The following is a 19,761-nucleotide window of genomic DNA, read 5'->3' as shown; positions in this document are numbered from 1 at the left end:
AAGACAGAAATAGCTTTTAGTATTAAGTGATGTTAAAAGTGGTGTCCCTCAGGGGTCAGTGATATGTATTTTATGTACACAGTACGTGTAAATCGTGCATATATTTGTATATATTTCGACTGGTAGGAATATAATTAACAAACCGGCTAAGTCTGTTCATAACAACAAACAAGGTGAAATGACGTAGGAAGTAAAAATTAGTTAAACATATTCCATCTGAGGAGGATCTAGGAGTCGTAGTTGATGCTTCACGTCCTACAGCTAGGCACTATACATATACAAGCCATTCAGGAAAATAAGAGATTAGTCTGATTGATATATGACGTACAAGTGAAGGAAAATTACACTTCATCTATATAACACATGTGAGGATTTATCTGGAGTACTGAATGCTGTTTTAGTCTTCAGAAAACAAAACAGACAGAAGTGATACACAAATGCCCAGACAGAGGAACTAGGCTGACTCTAGGACTGTGAGGAATGAGTGACCTGATTGAAATATTCACAATTATGATTATTACTACAAGATGGATTAAACAACATGAACAAGGGGACATGGTATCATTGCAAAGATTAAATTGACTCAAATGTCAGAAAGTCCTCCTTGACACAGTGCTCCACAGACACATGGAATGAGTTACAAAGTAGCTTGATAGACAGTAGGAACCTTTAAAATTTAAATATTATTTTGGAGAAATTCCATTAAAATGGATGATTACCTTTGTTGGGTGAATGCCCAATTTCTCACCATTCCTAAGTCCCACTCAATAAACACCCACCAATCAGTGTCTCAACTGTGACAGCAATGTTTGCATTGTACCCCATACTTGCCTTGGAAGCTGCTACCACCATTATTTTTTTATTCCTGATTAACTCTGTCTCTTTACAATAATCTACTAAATAATCTACTAGAGTACCCGTTTCATTCTTTCAGCTGAATCCTTACTGCAAACCGGGATCCCAAGTTGTTTCGCCGTGTAGTGGGTGCAGCAACGCACTGTATACTAGTGCATGCTCTCCAACTTGACTTGACTTACTGCAAAAATTCAGCCCAATGCCTTTTAAAATCAAATTTTATATTTGCAGACGGTACCCCTGATGGTCACCACAGAATTCTGAATTACCTTGACATCCAATGTAGTATGCTATGTACATGTGCTCAATTGTTTTGATGTTAATGGACTGAGAAAATGGTAAAACCAAAACCTTGGTTTCTTTGCATTTTATTCTTGCTTGAGTGGTAAAGTTCCCTGCAATGATTTTCTCTGGGAGAGATCACATCTAGGCAGGCTAAAGTCTGATCATAGTGGGAAATTTGGGCTGCAGATCTTTTAAAAACTGATAAACCACAAGTAACATGACACATGCATTTCCTAAAAACATAAGAAAAAGCACTAGCAATGACAGCTCTTGAGGTTGGGCAGCATTCTTCTCGCCCACAGGTATTGTTTACGTCAGGGGTGGGCAAAGTCCTTCCTGCAGGGTCACAGTGGCTGCAACCCAGTTGCTTAATAAGAAGCACTTACTGCTCAAGTAACACTTGTGCTTCACTTTAGTTGTCTCGCTCGTTACGATTCGGAACCCTTATTGCTTGTTTTATTCTTAAACAGCTGTTCTCTTGGTTTTTAATGGCTTTTTATTAGCAATAAGATTTAAATGACAAAAGAAAGCAGCTTTTCTCCATTTCGTTTGTTACCATTTACACTTGTGTGTGTTTATCATGCACTATTGGGTTTAATTAAATACTTGGAAGGAAAGTGAAGAGAAAAAAAGTGAAAGACTGAGTATTTCTCATCCATTTTAGCCTTCAAATCATTTGGATGATTTCCTTACAAAGGGGAAGAACATCTAGGATATGAGAATGGCCTGATATAGCAGAGTTAAAGCACTAACAAGCCATGAAATTAAATTATTTGCAAGGATTGTTTTCTAATTAAGCAACTAGGTTGGAGCAAAAACCTGCAGCATCTGCGGCCCTCCAGGACTGACTTTGCCCACCCCTGGTTTACGTGGTTATTTCCTAATTTTATTGAAAATGTTCTTATTAAACAGATCTTTTATAAAACAGCTAGTCCCAACTTCTCCTACTCTTTATTTTAAGAATGTCTTTCTGATCTCCCAATCATTTATGCTAGTTTTTTATGTTGTAAGCATCCAAGTATAAAATATTCCTTACTGAACAATTTATTGCTAGGTCAATTCTTTGAATGTAAAATTCAAGGTGACACTTTCTATAATCAAAAAATTACAAAATGTGAAAGCCAACACTAATAGATTCATACATTCATCTTTCCACTTAAGATCTGCCCCTTGTGAACCTGGTTATCTAAATACCAGCCTGCTTCATTACTCCATTGTTACTCCCATACTCGCTCATACAATTGTGACTTAACAATTAACAAATACACACAAGTCTGAGATCAAACTGTAGCACCAAAGCACCTGACGAAAAGACACTCTTGTATGCACAGGGAGAACGTACAAACTCCACACTGTACCAGGCGTTTAAACATCAGAACTCTAGCCCTGTGAGGTAGAAATGCTAGCCATTGTACTACCAAAACACTATTTAAAATAAAAAGAAACTTTTTTTTTTTTTTTAATACAAAAAGTTTTATTTAACAAAACAAAATGTGATCTCTTTGTAATTTCAGCATAAGATGACCTCCATGAACTATTCCAGAACCATCTCCTTCTTGCTCAGATTTGTGCATTAGCCTTACCAAGGCAAAAAAACTGGATGCTCTGTCAACAAATGAAACAAGGAAATCCCACAAAAGGATTTCTCAAATAATCAGTTGTTCCTTAACCATGATGTGCCTATGCTTGGATGGTACTTTTTGCAGTAAATGCTAGATAATAAACAGTAATTCCAATTGCTGCTGCAATGACTTCAGTAGAGATCCAGGGTCCACTCCACGCACCCTTAGGAAGGAAAAGGAGTCATTAGAGCAAGAGATGAAAATCTTCTTAAAGCAAACACCTTTCTCTGCTTGTAAAAGATGTGTTCAATGATATAAACAGTCCATTCTAGTGCAGCAAATCACATTACAAACTTTGTCAAAACTGGTTAAATTTAAATGATATATTATTACAGGTATGTGTGCGCATATGCTGTGTATTGCATTTTAGTTTAGTATAACTATTATATTTCTAGATAGGCTTGGTGTATCAGCATGGCCAAATGGAAACTACATTTTACAAAAACAATTAGCTCAAATACTAAAATGTCAGAGAAGTAATAAATCAGTGTGAAATTATTAAGTTGCGTTTTTTAAATACTATATGGTTGTTTGCAATGGAGACAATACTTACTCGATGATCAACGTTAACAGTGAAGAGTGGTTTGATAGTAGAAAGATCCTCATTGTTTCTCTGTGCCTGTGACAAATGGAAACATGTATGAATGCAGCATGATGTAGTAGCTGTGAAACCAAATTCTGAATAAGACTGAGAGATAAGTCGCACCACCTTTCAACTCAAAACATGAACTGGGTTAATCACTTGACCTTCCTGTGCTCTTTTTCATACAAAAATATGTATCTAAATCAACCAACCCACTGTTGCAAATTCCCCATATACTGAACCTAGGCGCAGGATTCAAATACTAGATCGATTTAAGTAAACTACATCTGTTCGACAGCAATGTTATCCACTGTGTCATCAAGTTAATCAGCCAAGTATATAGCAAGAATATATTAAATTAAAAACAGATGTTATTTGTCCTCAAGGGAAAGTTACAATTTTACAGAAGCAGCAAAATACATAAGAAAATCAACCATCCTGCCAAATACACACAAAAACTACAGGCTTCTAAGATTTACAGCAACACTAAGTGGGCTTTCTCCCTGCAAGCTAAGCCTTTTGCTGTGAAAAGCTGTCTTCATATATAATGAAACATCACAGGATGTAAAATACCTTGCGTAAGACACTGTATGACTCTTCATCGAAGAACTTTACTTCATATGACCCTGAACGAGCATTTTTGTGTTCCACACTCCAGGAAACCTATTAAAAAAAGGTCAAGACATGCAGAACTATGAAAAAGTATTCAAAATTTAGGATCAATTTAGATTACACGATATAAAACTTTAGTTTAATATGGATGTATTTACACAGGATGTATTTGTATGAACTACACAAAAACCAACAACTTAAAGGCAAAAATTAAATACATATTGGAATTCTACAGATTTTGCCTATTCAAATTTTATTTTAACTCCATTTCTGGGAATATACATGTAGGATTAAATCATTTTTATCATATGTATTGCTTTGAGGCAATAATGTCAATATTTTGTTAAATCAAGTTAATGGTCCTTTTTTGGAGAGCTGCACTTTGACAGTAAGTGGAGGGGAAGTGAGTAAATGCCACGTGTTGTTGTATGTTACAGAATGAATCAACTGTAATGTGGATTTATAACAGCATGTGTATTTAATAATAAAGACACAGAATAGTAGTGTGGGTGAGTGAATAAGACAAATCACAAGATGCTTACCAGAAGTACTGAAGGCAGACTTAGAGTAAAAAGAAGGATGTGCGTCAAGATATTTGAAAGAATCACAAAAGAAGCTACTTGTATGAATAAATGTAAGACGTTTATAAAACAGGGGTACTCCAGTCCAGTCCTGGAGGTGTGCAGTAGCTGTGTAGCAAGGCTACATAACTTGTCAGTCGGGTTGGCCTTCTGGACTGTTCCGTCACTTTATAATGTGGCTGGGAGGGTGGCTGTAAATTGTCCTTCAGGCACTTTTGAGGATGACCCAGTGCTGGGAGGATCCTGCCCAGTAAATATTCCAGCCGCCTGTTGCCGGCGTCATGTTTCCAGAACAACTGAGAGGAGAAAGGATGTTTCGCCGGGAAACTTTTTCTTTTTAAGGGGAATGGCGGATCAAGGAAGGAAGAGGGAAAAAAAGGAAAGGCAAGGAGGTGACCATCTACGCTGTAAAGAATCATTACTTCACCCACGGACGTCTGGTAGAAATAATCAGGTGATGAATCTCTGAGAAGAGGCCAGGTACTGGTGTTCTCCAGGTGCTCCCGTCTGGCGAGTCGGATGCACGAGTGCGTTTCTTCGTGATAGTCAGCGGAGAAGCCGTTTCGCCAGAGGACTGGTGCGTTTCCTCATCCCATACGTTAGGAACTGAACTGCAGGGTTTTGTCTCCTTATATTGTGGACTACGTTAAATCTTTTTTTTTTGCTTTCTCCGAGAAGAGTTTTTTTTATCGTCTGTGTCAAACCAGGGGTTATGATTTGGCCGCTGGGGAAGGGGTTTACTAATGAGTACTGAGGCACCGGGCAAGTAAATGTAAACAGCAAAATTCAATATTTTTATCAGTTCCACTTTCTTTTGTGTGCGATTTTTTGCCAGTTAAGGGCGTGCATAGGGGACCAAGAGGGGCCGAGGACCGAATGTGGTAATGCTATTTTATTCTTCAAATATAAACTCCCTCTAGGGTTGTGAAGTGTAGGAATTGCGTTCCCGTATCTAGTGTTTGCTAAAGCTGCAGGTTTTTCTTTAACTACATTTTAATTAGAAACAACTTATTTACTATGAAAGCAGTATGATTTTTTTGGACTTAGGATTTAGTTATCTAGTTTGTCACATTTCAGAAACCTTCATTGACCATTTCAGTTTTAAACAGCAGCATTTATATTTTAATTGTGGCCCATTTTATTAACCAGTCATCAGTTGATAAAGAGGTGCAAATGCCAAAGAAACCACTAGCTCCTCAGCTAATATGCTTCTGTTTAAACCTGGAAGGGATCAGGAGGTACAAATCTGTTCTAGACAAGAAAACATATGGATAGCATTTTTAGAAAACAACAAATCTATAATTTATTGGAAGAATGAAAGCACAAACAAGCCATATAATTAAATACCAAGTTTTATTATCTGCTTAGCCTGACTTCTAATTACAAAACCGGTTGGAATGGAAACCCCCCTAAAGACCTCTAGGACTGGAGTCGAGTTCCCCTCTTAATAAAATGTAGTTTGTTTTGTTTTTTCTGGTCAAATACCAATGGTCAATATTTAAGTGTGTATTGGTTAGTGCTGCCACCTCACAGCTTCATGAGACTGGGCTGAAATCCCAACATAGGAACTAACAACATGGAATGTCCATGTTCTCCATTTGTGTGTTTCTCTCTCTATATACTTTGCTTCTTTCCCCACATGCCAAAAACGTGTGTGCTAGAATAATTAGTGCCACTTGTCTTTCTCAGTTTCAATGCTTGCAGGCTGTATGATGTGCTCCGGATGAACAGTTTACACAAGTTAAGTCTGGCTCCAGCTTCCTGTAATACTATAACTGGAATAAATGGTTTTACATAATAAGGTAAATATAATTTTTCAGTGTAATGTTTTATCATACAATTTTCATTTCATACACTTAAAGACATTTGGTTTTGAGCAGTTTACACACTAAATAAAGGCAAAAAATGTTAAGCACAGTTCAGCAGTGTTTGCTTACCTGATAGCGACCAACATCTTGGCCACGAGTGACAGGAAACTGTTTTCCATTAACATCTGCATACAATGCCACATTCTATACAGAAACATATATGGGAACAAATACATTAAGGGACCGTTACTTATTGTAAACACTGCAGAGAACAAAATCACATGCAACTTAGTATTCCTAATAATACTACATTTACAAAGTGCATTGCCCTTTCTAAATATGGCCTTACTAACAATACAAACTAGAATTGCAACAATGTAATACGTGTACTGATAAGCTATCTGGGTAATACTGTTAAAATTGTTTCCTCCACAATAAACAAACAGTCTCCTTTTTCAAATTACATGATCATCAACTGAGGTGTGCACACTAAATCTGGGATATGCGACACTTACCTGGGCACCATTCTTACACGTGAGAGAGATCTCCACAATGAAAGCTGTCTCTGAGGCTATCACCGCATCGGAGGTTGTGTAATAAGAAGATGTGAAGTCGGGGTCTGTGCAGGTCTCAGCTGTAACAAGAAAGATTAACAAATGTAAATCCAGGGCAAAACTAATTTGAAATTAGCCTGCTTTAAACAGGACCGAGGATAACACACGAATATACAATCTTATATTTATAGGAATGTACAAATAGAATACACACAATGTTAGCTTAATAAGACACATGCTATTATTTCGACACGAACTGGACTCTTCACTCAAACCTTCAATGTATAAGTTTACCACTCGGTCGCACAGTTGACAACAAACACATTCGTTTAAAAAGTACATGCCTACAAAAACGTACTCTAATACTAAAAATAATGTTATACATTACCATTGCAAATACTCAAAAGGACAAAGACAACAGCGCCCAAAACGATTAATTTCGCCATTGTAAACCTACTCTAAGATCAATGACTCCCTTCCTTCTAACCTTTCCACTATATCTGTCGGTAAAGCCAGCTCAGCTCTCCGCGATTTCCGGATTAGTAGGCCGGACTTCCGGTGCTTGATGCGCCACGTCACGGTCCAGACAGCGACATCTCCTGGCTGTCGAGAGAATAGGTGCGTGCACATCGAGTCTAGTCTAGTCTAGGGTCTATAGGAGGTATTTTCTGCAAAAAAAGAAAACGGAAAAGAAAATTATAACATGAATGCAATCTCTCTCTTTTACAGTTTCATTTAAAAATCTTGCACGCAAAAATGCTGCAAAGATCAATCAATCAACATTTATTTATATAGCACATTTTCATACAAAGAAATGTAGCTCAAAGTGCTTTACAAAATGAATAGAAAAATAGAAGACACAATAAAAAATAAACATAAGTCAACATTAATTAACATAGAATAAGTAAGGTCCGATGGCCAGGGTGGACAGAAAAAAAAAAAAACTCCAAAAGCTGGAGAAAAAAAATAAAATCTGTATGGGTTCCAGACCAAGAGACCGCCCAGTCCCCTCTGGGCAATCTACCTAACATAAATCAAACAGTCCTCTTTGTATTTAGGGTTTTCATGGAAGGACCTGATGATGATGGTCACGTAGACTTCTGGCTTTCAGTCCATCAGTTAAAATTAAAATTAAAATTAAGATTAAAATGAAATAACCCCATTTATTAATTTATTTATTAATAATGTATTATTTATTAACCCCATTTGCGATTTCGTTTTCCAAGTCTACGCGCAAAAATGGTGCAAAAAGTAAAATTAAAACGAAATAACCCCATTTATAATTTCATTTTCAAAGCCTACACGCAACAATGCTGCAAAAATAAAAAGAAATACCCCAATTTGCCATTTCATTTTCAGTCCGAACAGCAATGCAGCTGAAAAAATGAAAAGTAAAACGATTTTTCCACTGCATTTTAATTGTCAAGTTCTCAGCATGCAAATAGCGCAGGTCATTGGGCGTGGCTTTGCACTTCGATTTCCCACAATTCTTTGTGTTTTATAGCTGTACAGGGTGGTCCTGATCTAATTATGCAAATCCAGATCGTCTGGATGACTTTGATTTATGCAGCTACGATTGCAATTCGGCGCGAAGACGATTCTTCATGTCTTCAGTTCGCACACTTCTCGATGGTCCGAGATTTTTCGGGTGATTTTCTATGTATTAAACCTAATAAGTTATAGCGAAATGAAAATTGCATAATTAGATGTGGACCACCCTATAGAACCACTTCAATGGATAGAATACTTCTCACTTCAGCGGTGTTTAAATGGAGTTATTTCATTTAAATTATTGTACTAGTATTATACAGACTTTTAAAGTTAAATTTCAAAAGAGATATTGCATTTTGATTTTATAATTTTCATAAATCTTTTTTGCAGAAAATACCTTCCATACATAGGCAGGACTCTCAGAAACCAGTCTATTGCATTGCACACTGAGTAAACAGTCACTCATACTGTATTAGTTTAGAGATGCCAGTCAAAATAATGTCATGTTCTTTAGGGTGTGGAGTCCTTGGAAAAAAACACATTAAGATTACTTTTAAATGAGATTTGTGCCTAGCACTCTGGAGATGTCAGGCAGCAGTGCCAACCAATTTATACACTATACAGTGCATCCGGAAAGTATTCACAGTGCATCACTTTTCCACATTTTGTTAGGTTACAGCCTTATTTCAACATGGATTAAATTCATTTTTTCCCTCAGAATTCTACCCACAACACCCCATAATAACAAAGTGAAAAAAGTTTACTTGAGGTTTTTGCAAATTTATTAAAAAAAAAACTGAGAAATCACATGTACATAAGTATTCACAGCCTCTGCTCAATACTTTGTTGATTCACCTTTGGCAGCAATTACAGCCTCAAGTCTTTTTGAATATGATGCCACAAGCTTGGCACACCTATCCTTGGCCAGTTTTGCCCATTCCTCTTTGCAGCACCTCTCAAGCTCCATGAGGTTGGATGGGAAGCGTCGGTGCACAGCCATTTTAAGATCTCTCCAGAGATGTTCAATCGGATTCAAGTCTGGGCTCTGGCTGGGCCACTCAAGGACATTCACAGAGTTGTCCTGAAGCCACTCCTTTGATATCTTGGCTGTGTGCTTAGGGTTGTTGTCCTGCTGAAAGATGAACCGTCGCCCAGTCGGAGGTCAAGAGCGCTCTGGAGCAGGTTTTCATCCAGGATGTCTCTGTACATTGCTGCAGTCATCTTTCTCTTTATTCTGACTAGTCTTCTAGTTCCTGCCGCTGAAAAACATCCCCACAGCATGATGCTGCCACCACCATGCTTCACTGTAGGGATGGTATTGGCCTGGTGATGAGCGTTGCCTGGTTTCCTCCAAATGTGACTCCTGGCATTCACACCAAAGAGTTCAATCTTTGTCTCATCAGAAAAGAAAATTTTGTTTCTCATGGTCTGAGAGTCCTTCAGGTGCCTTTTGGCAAACTCCAGGCAGGCTGCCATGTGCCTTTTACGAAGGAGTGGCTTCCGTCTGGCCACTCTACCATGCAGTCCTGATTGGTGGATTGCTGCAGAGATGGTTGTCCTTCTGGAACGTTCTCCTCTCTCCACAGAGAACCTCTGGATCTCTGACAGAGTGACCATCGGGTTCTTGGTCACCTCCCTGACTAAGACCCTTCTCCCCCAATCACTCAGTTTAGATGGCCGGCCAACTCTAGGAAGAGTCCTGGTGGTTTCAAACTTCTTCCACTTACGGATGATGGAGTCCATTGTGCTAACTGGGACATTCAAAGCAGCAGAACATTTTCTGTAACCTTCCCCACATTTGTGCCTTAAGACAATCCTGTTTCAGGGGTCTACAGGCAATTCCTTTGGCTCATGCTTGGTTTGTGCTCTGACATGATCTGTCAACTGTGGGACCTTCTATAGACAGATGAGTGCCTTTCCAAATCATGTCCAATCAACTGAATTTACCACAGGTGGACTCCAATTAAGCTGCAGAAACATCTCAAGGATAATCAGGGGAAACAGGATGCACCTGAGCTCAATTTGGAGCTTCATGGGACAGGCTGTGAACACTTATGTACATGTGCTTTCTCAGTTTTTTTTATTTTTTAATAAATTTGCAAAAACCTCAAGTAAACTTTTTTCACGTTGTCATTATAGGGTGTTGTGTGTAGAATTCGGAGGAAAAAAATGAATTGAATCCATTTTGGAATAAGGCTGTAACATAACAAAATGTGGAAAAAGTGATGCACTGTGAATACTTTCTGGATGCACTGTATTTAAACTGTTCTGCAATGATAAAAGGTAGGGTATCTAATCTAATATTATATGCTTGAGAATTCACTGGAAAGAGTACACTTTTATTCAGATTAGTTCCGAGACCAGAGATCTTTTGAAATTCTGTAAATGCTGCTAAGACTGCAGGCACAGAATTTTCTGGGTCCGATATATACAGTACCATATCATCTGCATACAATTAAATTTTCTGTTCCAGTCCTTCTCTGTTAATCCCCTTTATCTGATCAGTATTTTTCTTTTTCACATTGTCATTAAGGGTGTTGTGGGTTGAATTCTGAGGAAGAAAATGAATTTAATCCATTTTGGGATAAGACTAACATAACAAAATGTGGAAAAAGTGATGCGCTGTGAATATATATATATATATATATATATATATATATATATATATATATATATATATATATATATATATATATATATATATATATATATATATATATGAGATGCTTCTAACAGGAACCCTTTTAAAATCTCTCTTCAAAGTCAAATTCCGTACATGTACGCCTTTGAAAACATTCCATAGTCCGAATATTAATGCACAAAAAAATGTATCACTAATGCTACCCGGCTGACATGACATCAATGTGAGTTATGACTGTGACATCCCGCATATCGAGACTCCCAGTGCAATTTGGGTGCATTTCTAGGAGAGGCCCTGCTAATTTCCGCATGACACCGCATCGCATTTCACACTGTCGTGGTATTGTCATGAATTATGAATTGCACTTTAACAGATTATATTGTTATATGTTGATAAAGCCCACATGTTAATCTTGCAAAAATTTAGCTGAATACTATAATGAGAAAATCCGATGTATGTTAACATTATATTTATTAAAGCGGTGGGCTGGCGCCCTGCCCAGGATTTGTTCCTGCCTTCTGCCCTTTGTTGGCTGAGATTGGCTCCAGCAGACCCCCGCAACCCTGTGTTAGGATATAGCCGGTTGGATAATGGATGGATGGATGGATTTTTTTTATTAAATTCTTGCTCAAGTTTATACAGTGCTGTGAAAAAGTATTTGCCCCTTCCTGATTTCTTATTTTTTTTGCACGTTTTTCACACTTGAATGTTTCAGATCATCAAACAAATTTAAATATTAGACAAAGATAACCCAAGTAAACATCACTGAAACATTTAAGTGTGACAAACATGAAAAAATATAAGAAATCAGGAAAGGGGCAAATATTTTTCATACGCACTGTTCAGTCCATACATACCGGTAACATCGTTTACTGTAACCGGCCCAGGGTGGGGTAGGTCAGCCCTCGGCCCCGCACACCCCTAAGGCCACCAGTGGTAAAGGTCAAAACAAAGTGTAAATGATTAAAAACAAATTGTCTTTTTTTCAAAAATACCAGTGACAAAGAACTATTATACAGAAATTACAAGGAACAAAGCTACTGATTATTTGTAGAGTATAGTGGGAAGGCTAGCTTCTAGACTTTACTTTCATTATGCAAGTTATTTAGTCTAGTCAGGCATTATGGGGTATGATGATTCTAATATATCATCTCTGTTGCGTTTATTCCAGGACAATGATGCAGCAAACTGTATTTTAACTTCTTTAGGCCATTATGCATGAATATCATTACAGGACACAGTGATTAATTGGGCAAGAAAAGGAGAGGGAAGGTTGTACTCTTACAATATTTCTTCCAAAACACATTTTTCAGAAGTTGTCTTCCGGCAAGGAGTTCATAGAAACAGTCATGAGAACCTCCAATTCAGATAGACAGAAAAAGTAATGCTTTTCGTTGGCTGGTGTCCCATTTTGCTAACATACAATTGGAGAATTGAGAAGGTATCTAAACAGTGATGTTTAATGGAGACAGACAGTCAGACTTCCGTTCTCATACTTCCAGGGATAAATTAATTAGCTGGATATTGGCAGCAAGTGAACAGATCTTGGAATTTGTTTACGTGAATATTTCTCTCTATTATAAAAAAAATTCTAGAAAGGAAAAGCAGGGCGATGACACATGATCTTCTCAGATGTTCTCAGAAGACACTTAAAAGACCCGCGAGACGCAAACAATATCAAATAAGAGCACAGCCAGCAAACACTCGGTCGTGTAAAGGCACGTAGCACACACAGATCCTGTGCTCTCAGCACATATAAAGCGTATAAGGACAATACGTTCTAAATGAAACGTCAATGACTAAGCAAAGAAGAAAGAGCAGTGCGAAGAAAAGAGACTCAAAAGCATTGGAGAGAAAAAAAGGCAGATAAGAGATTATGAAAGCAGTAGAATTCGAAAGGCTCAAACAAACAATGGCACGATACACATGCAGAGAAAGGTAAAGAATATGAAAGCAGTAAAATTCAAAAGTATTGTAGCGTCCCAGCCAGGTTGAAGCCTTTTTTGTTTTAAGTGACTGTTAGGTCCGATTGAGGGAGGGCAGAGTACAGCAAGGAAGACTGACAGCAGGGTGAGGTGCAACAAAGAGGGTGCTAGAAAGTTGTGTTTGGGCTTACGAAGTCGGCGATTCTTCAAGTAAAACTTTTGTGACACTTTATTATGTCAGTCGCAACAGTATCAAAAAAAAAGACAGTCAAGATAGCATTAGCGCAAACAAAAGGAAATGAATCATCAGGACCAGGTGTCACTGAAAAAATAGCAGGACAAAGTGAGGTCAGAAATAAAAGGCAAAGAGCAAAAAACAAAGTCTTTTCGCCTTCGCATTATTCAATGCAAAAAATGTAGATTTACACAATAATGGACCATATGCTATGGTCCCGCAACAGTTAAAGCAACGACAAGTTTAATTTCAAAGAAAACACAATTCGATCAGGTGTATATTTATGATCACAGAGAAGTGATCACAACGCGAGCAGCAGAGACACAAAGTGGCAAAAAGGACAGTGGCTGTACAGGTTTTAAAGTGATCAACGCTGCCCCCCCTTCACAACGCGAGCAGCGTTATACGTTCTAAGAAAGAGATTTAACCACACCCGGGGCCGGAAATAAAGGACAAGTATTGTTTTTACAACATTACGCAAGACAAGTGAGCCATCATTTAAAACAAGTCCATGGACATCTAACCTAGCAGTTGTTGGATCGCTTTTGGCAGACACGCATCATTTGATCCCAGCTCTTAAAACAACGACATGTGACAAGTAGAACAGGCAGCTCACCAGCAGCAAAAAGACAGCAGATGATCCGACGGCATCTCCTTAGCGTGCGCTCAGCCGCCCCCTCCTTCACAACGCAAGCAGCATTAAACGTCCTGCGAGAAAGAGATGTAACCACACATGGGGCCAGAAATAAAGGACAAGTATTGTTTTTACAAAAGTTTTTAAAGTAAAAGTGAAAATAATGCATATGTAACAATTCCCATGAAAATAACAATCTTTATATTGTACATCCGGTAAACCAAACACGGGGGTGGGCCAGTGAAGCGAGCCCCCTTGTACATTAAAGGATAATGTTATATGAAGACAGTAGAACACAATAAATTCTAAAGACCAAACACTTAAAATATAACTTAAGGTCACTAGAGAAGATAAATCTAATACCAATTACAATTGCGAATTGCCAGTTTTGAAAGTGTCTAAATGAAGATTCCATAAATGGTCACTTTTGAAGGTGGGAGACAAAGTGGTTACTGTTGAAACTAATGGTGAACTCCATAATTTAGTTACAAATTTTGAAAGAATAGAGAACTGATGAGAAGTAAAAAGTTCTCCAATGAAGGCAACAGGTCAGTGTTAATGTACATTCTTTGATGACCAAAAAAAAAAAAGTTATAATCGAATGCAGTGGCATTTCAATGCACATATAACATTCTGGGTGGGATCCTCATCTCAGAATGACTTTACTGCTGCTACAGCATGATAAGAACATCTCAATGATGGACTTGTAAGTCATAAAGACAAATGAGTCTGACAGGAACCATATCAACAATCTTTCTAAGGCCATCTGAATATTCTGATATATTTTGGAATGTGGGCGGCACAATGCAAACTCCACGCAGGGAGGTCATGTTCTGCCCATGTCTGCGTGGGTTTCCTCTGGGTGCTCTGGTTTTCTCCCACAGTCCAAAGACATGCAGGTTAGGTACACTGGCGATTCTTAATTGTCCCTAGTGTGTGCTTGGTGTGTATGTGTGTGTGTGCGTGCCCCGTGGTGGGCTGGCACCCTGCCCGGGGTTTGTTTCCTGCCTTGCGTCCTGTATTGACTGGGATTGGTTCCAGCAGACCCCCGTGACCCTGTAGTTAGGATATAGCGGGTTGAATAATGGATGGATGTATTTTGGAATGTTGGCTATATCTATTTATTTTAACATTTGGGCAATGCTAACAATAATAGTTTCAAGAAGACTCTCACACTCACAAAGTTTTTGGGAAGCCAAAACTAATAAGGCACTTGCATAAGTTATATCGTAATTATAACGTTTACAGAGATGTTTTATGTTTCTGTGAAATTTGTTGGTAATATCTCAAATGAACTGTAATCCAGTAAGCAAACACTTCCAGTAAAAAAAGGTTGCAGGTGTAAAGATAAGTGAATTTCCCATATTCACATTGTTTAATTTCCTGGCCTTGTTCTAGTGACATAACCTGGTAAAATAATGAATGAGGGTAAAGTATAGTCTTATACTTAAAGTGCGATTGCAGCAATAAGCTTTTGCAGCAATGAAAGGTGGCTATACTTTCCCTTAAGAGCAGCACAAAAACCAAACTGCCCATCAGCCAAATCAAGCTGAAGTAGACAACCACAACCACACACACACACACAGAGACACCCCAAGTCATACACATGGACAAAAAGCCTCGAGTGACACTCCACAACACAGTAGGTTTCTTCACAGGAACGAAGATGAAAGATAATAGAAAAAACCCAAACAACATTGGATGTTGAGTTGACAATAGTCGTGGAGAACAACTCGTTCTAAACTCAAAGAAAAACACTGGAGGTTTTGGATTAAAAATCAGAATTAAGACTTTATTGCATAGAGCACAAAGCTGTCTCAGTTCAATAAAGTGAGCACTTAATCTGCATGAGTCTCATATTTATTACTATTCTTATCACTAAGCAACCTTTCTTTACACATTTTTTTTTACTATTGGACTCCTAAGACACAACTCCTGTTTCATCCTGTTTAGCCCCAATATTTCTTTTTGGTCACAATTACTTTCTATCCATCTCTCGCCACTATTATCTTGACTTGAAGGACACACTTGTCACCTGGCCCAGGAAGTGACCATCACCTAATTACCTCTCCATATTCACTTTGTGAGGTTTCTGAACTCTTTTGGGACTCCCACAACACGATGACACGCTGAAGTGCGACTGCAACATCTGTGGAGGGCTGCTTGTCCATCGCCAAGTCAACTGCAGGTTTGCAGTGCAGCAGCATAGCGCTGTGGAAGCAATTATGAGCCGATCGCGGTCACGCTATAAGTTGTAGTACTGAGATAATTAAAGTCATGAATCTCCACAAATAGAACACAATTTTTTATGGAATACAGTCATACAGTAAATACACCCCATGCAATATTTTTCTCTTTATACAGATCTAGATATATACTGCGTGGAGTTTGCATGTTCTCCCCGTGTCTGCGTGGGTTTCCTCCGGGCGCTCCAGTTTCCTTCCACAATCCAAAGACATGCAGGTTAGGTGGATTGGCGATTCTAAATTGGCCCTAGTGTGTGCTTGGTGTGTGGGTGTGTTTGTGTGTGTCCTGCGGTGGGTTGGCACCCTGCCCAGGATTGGTTCCTGCCTTGTGCCCTGTGTTGGCTGGGATTGGCACCAGCGAACCCCCGTGACCCTGTATTCGGATTCAGCGGGTTAGAAAATGGATGGATGGATGGATATATACTGTATAGATATATAGATAGATAGATATCAGGATATGATCTTCAAATAAAACAGTATCTATAGATAAAGATGACATAATGTAACAAACATCATGCCACATTTAAATTTTGTAGTCCTTTGTACAATTGAAATAAACATTAATGCAAATTTCACATATGGAAAAAGTAGGAACACCCCTACATTCATCACTCCCTCACATTTCCTGAAATTAAAATCGGGCACACCAAATCTGATCCAGAGGATTAGAACATCACTAGAGACGATCCTGGAGGAAATTGTTTTATTTAAACTTAAGACATTAAGTTTGGTTTGCTCTTTATTGTTGAAGTGTGTGCTCTCTAAAGCCTACAAGTCTGGGAAGGCATATAAAAAAAACCTCCAAACAATTGGAAATTAACAATTTCACAGTTCGAAAGATCATGCAAATGTAGAGAAGATTTCAAACAACTGACATTTTGTCCAGACCAGACCATCTAAGCAGGTTCAGCCCCAGAGCCGAACACAAGGTGCTGAAAGAAGTCTCCTAAAGCCCAGAATTTCATCACAGACCTACAGGTAGCTCTTACCACTGATATCAAAGTACCATTAGAAACAGGCTGAACAAATTAGATATCTACATGGGAGGAGTGCCAGGAGGAAACCTTAGCTTTCCAGAAAGACAGTGCAGACTAAAGTTTACCTGTAAACACCTAGACAAACACCACGCTTCTGGAACAACGTGCTCTGGACAGACGAGCCGAAGAGCGAGTTATTTGGCCATAGTACCAGGAAATATGTTTTGCAAAAACCAAAGACAGCATTTGATCAGATGAACCGGATAGCAACAGTAATGCGTTGTTCAAAGTTTAAAATTTGTTGTCATTTGCACAGTAAGGAAACACATTTCCCTGTACAATGAAATTCTCTCTTTGCTGTCCACAAAACCAAAATATAAAGATAAACATAAATAATAAGTAGCAGATAAGATAATAAGTAACACAGGCAGCACAAAGTATAAAAACAGAATAGAAGTATAAAGTGTAATGTGCAAGTAAATCAAATACAGTCGTGTGAGGTAGATAGAATGAGGTGGCCCATGGTTATAAACTCCAGTCAGTTATTTAGGAGTCAAATGGAGCTCTTTAGCCTGGAAGTCCTGCATTCATACTTCTATACCTCCGGCCTGGGGGTAGAAGTGTGAACAGTTCGTGTTGTATGTGGGTGGTGTCCCTGAGGATCGAGGCAGTTCTCCTGCAGACTCTGCAGTTGTACAAGCTCTGCAGAGAAGGCAGTGTGGTCCTGTTGATCTTCTCAGCAGTCTTTACCACTCTCTGCAGGCGTTTGCAGTCCATAGCAGTAATGTTGCCGTACCACACGGTGATGCAGCTGGTCAAGATGCTCTCAATAATGCAGCAGTAAAAGTTGCTAAAGATACTAGTTGACATACCAAACTTCCTCAGCCTCCTCAGAAAGTACAGCCACTGTTGAGCCCTCTTGACCAGCTGTGTGGTATTAAATGTCCAACTGAGGTCCTCACTGATGTAGACAACCAGGTACTTAATGCTGCTCACCCTCTCAACTTCAAGCCTCGGATGAACAGTGGCCGGTAAGGTCTCCTCTCCTTCCTCATGTCCACTTTGTCTTGTCTGTGTTGAGGGTGAGGTTGTTGTCCTCACACCATGACACCAGACTGTCCACCTTCCTCCTATAGGCCGCCTCATCCCCACCAGTGACGCGTCCAATCACTGCGGTGTCGTCTGCGAACTTTAGGATGTTACCTTTGTGGGAGGTAACACAGTCGTGGGTGAACAGGGTGTTGAGGATGGGACTGAGGACGCATCCCTGCGGGGAGCCCGTGTTTGTGATAATGGTGGCTGAAATCTTATTACCAATCCTGACAGACTGGGGCCTGCCAGTCAGAAAGTCTAGGAGCCAGCTACAGAGGATGGGGTGCAGGCCAAGTGCAGACAGTTTATGAGTGAGTTTATGGGGGATAACCGTGTTAAAGGCGGGGCTGTAGTCAACAAACAGCATCCTGATGTAGGAGTCTTTGTTCTCCAGATGGGAGAGGGAATAATTTAATGCGGCCGCAATGGCATCTGAGGTGGACCTGTTGGGCCGGTAGGCATACTGCAGGGGGCCCACAGTGTCTGGTATGCTGCTCTGAATGTAGGCCAGTACCATACTCTCAAAACACTTCATGGTGATTGGAGTGAGTGCTACCGGCCTGTAGTCATTCAGGCAGGTGGGTGGGCATTTTTTGGCAAAGGGGACGATGATTGTAGTCTTAAAGAAGGATGGAACGATGCTCTGACTGAGGGAAAGGTTGAATATGGAGTAGAGATCATCAGCCAGCTCATTGGCACAATGCTCCGAGAGTCCACCCAGGGATGTTGTCTGGTCCTGCTGCCTCCTGGGGGTTGATCTTCCTTAAGTGCTTTGTGCAGTAAATTCCCTTTGGTAGAGAATAGGGTCGGCATTTCAGCAGTAAAAACTCCCCATCTTGTGAGCAGTGGTTATAAACAGTTTCTATGTCTCCACACCACGAGTTGTTAACACACACACCCCCCTTTAGCCTTAACGGATGCTGCGGTGCGGTCTCCTCGGTGCACGGAATGAGTTTGTAGCTGAACATCGCATTCTGCGACTTTGTCCAAAAGCCAGGTCTCGGTGAAAATGAGAGCACAGCACTCTTATTTCCCACTGCGCTGTAATCCTTGCTCTTAGCTTATCCAGTTCGTTTTCCAGAAACCACACGTTGGCTAGTAAGAGGCTGGGTAGTGGTGGTCAGCTAGCACAGGCTTTCAGCCTAGTGTGGAGCCCTCCGTAACAGAACCCACTATAAATTCTTCATTGTACTTGAGGGTGCCTGACGATAATCTGAGAAAGTATGTAAAACTGAAGCTAAACTGAAAGTGAACCTTAATGTACAACAATAACCGTAAACATACTAATAAATCCACCAAGGAGTGGCCAAAAAGAAAGTAATAAAGGACTTTGTAATGGCCAAATCAAAGCCTGAATCCCATCAAAATGCTGTGGTGGGATTTGAAACAGGCTGTACATGCAAGAAACCCTTTACAAGTTCCATACCTTGAAGAATTCTTCACGGAGGAGTGAAAAATGTCCTCCCATTAGATGTTAAGAGACTGGTAGATGGTTACAGGAAATGACTTTAGATTATTTCCGTCATAATTGCAAATACCAGCAATTAGCAGCAAAAAAAAAAAAAAAGAAAAACAGAGGTGCATTTACTTTTTACACACAACTACCTCCAATCTGTTCAT

At 39.4% G+C, this 19,761-nt stretch overlaps 1 protein-coding gene across 1 annotated transcript; it reads right to left on the bottom strand.

The window, feature by feature from the left end:
* Nucleotides 1-2,624: 2,624 nt before the first annotated feature.
* On the bottom strand, nucleotides 2,625-7,426 carry ssr4 (signal sequence receptor, delta). The gene is made up of 6 exons (XM_039776059.1): nucleotides 7,289-7,426; nucleotides 6,862-6,980; nucleotides 6,476-6,550; nucleotides 3,919-4,008; nucleotides 3,316-3,381; nucleotides 2,625-2,925 (listed from the first exon to the last, which is right to left on the bottom strand). The coding sequence occupies exons 1-6, from the start codon at nucleotides 7,344-7,346 to the stop codon at nucleotides 2,821-2,823; spliced, it is 513 nt and encodes a 170-aa protein (XP_039631993.1). The 5' UTR covers nucleotides 7,347-7,426; the 3' UTR covers nucleotides 2,625-2,820.
* Nucleotides 7,427-19,761: the final 12,335 nt, after the last annotated feature.

This window comes from Polypterus senegalus, chromosome 13 (assembly GCF_016835505.1).
Source record: "Polypterus senegalus isolate Bchr_013 chromosome 13, ASM1683550v1, whole genome shotgun sequence".
In the NCBI taxonomy this organism is placed as follows: Eukaryota; Metazoa; Chordata; class Cladistia; order Polypteriformes; family Polypteridae; genus Polypterus; species Polypterus senegalus.
Note: the sequence above shows the minus strand (reverse complement) of the source record. Positions and strands in the feature narration are given on the sequence as shown.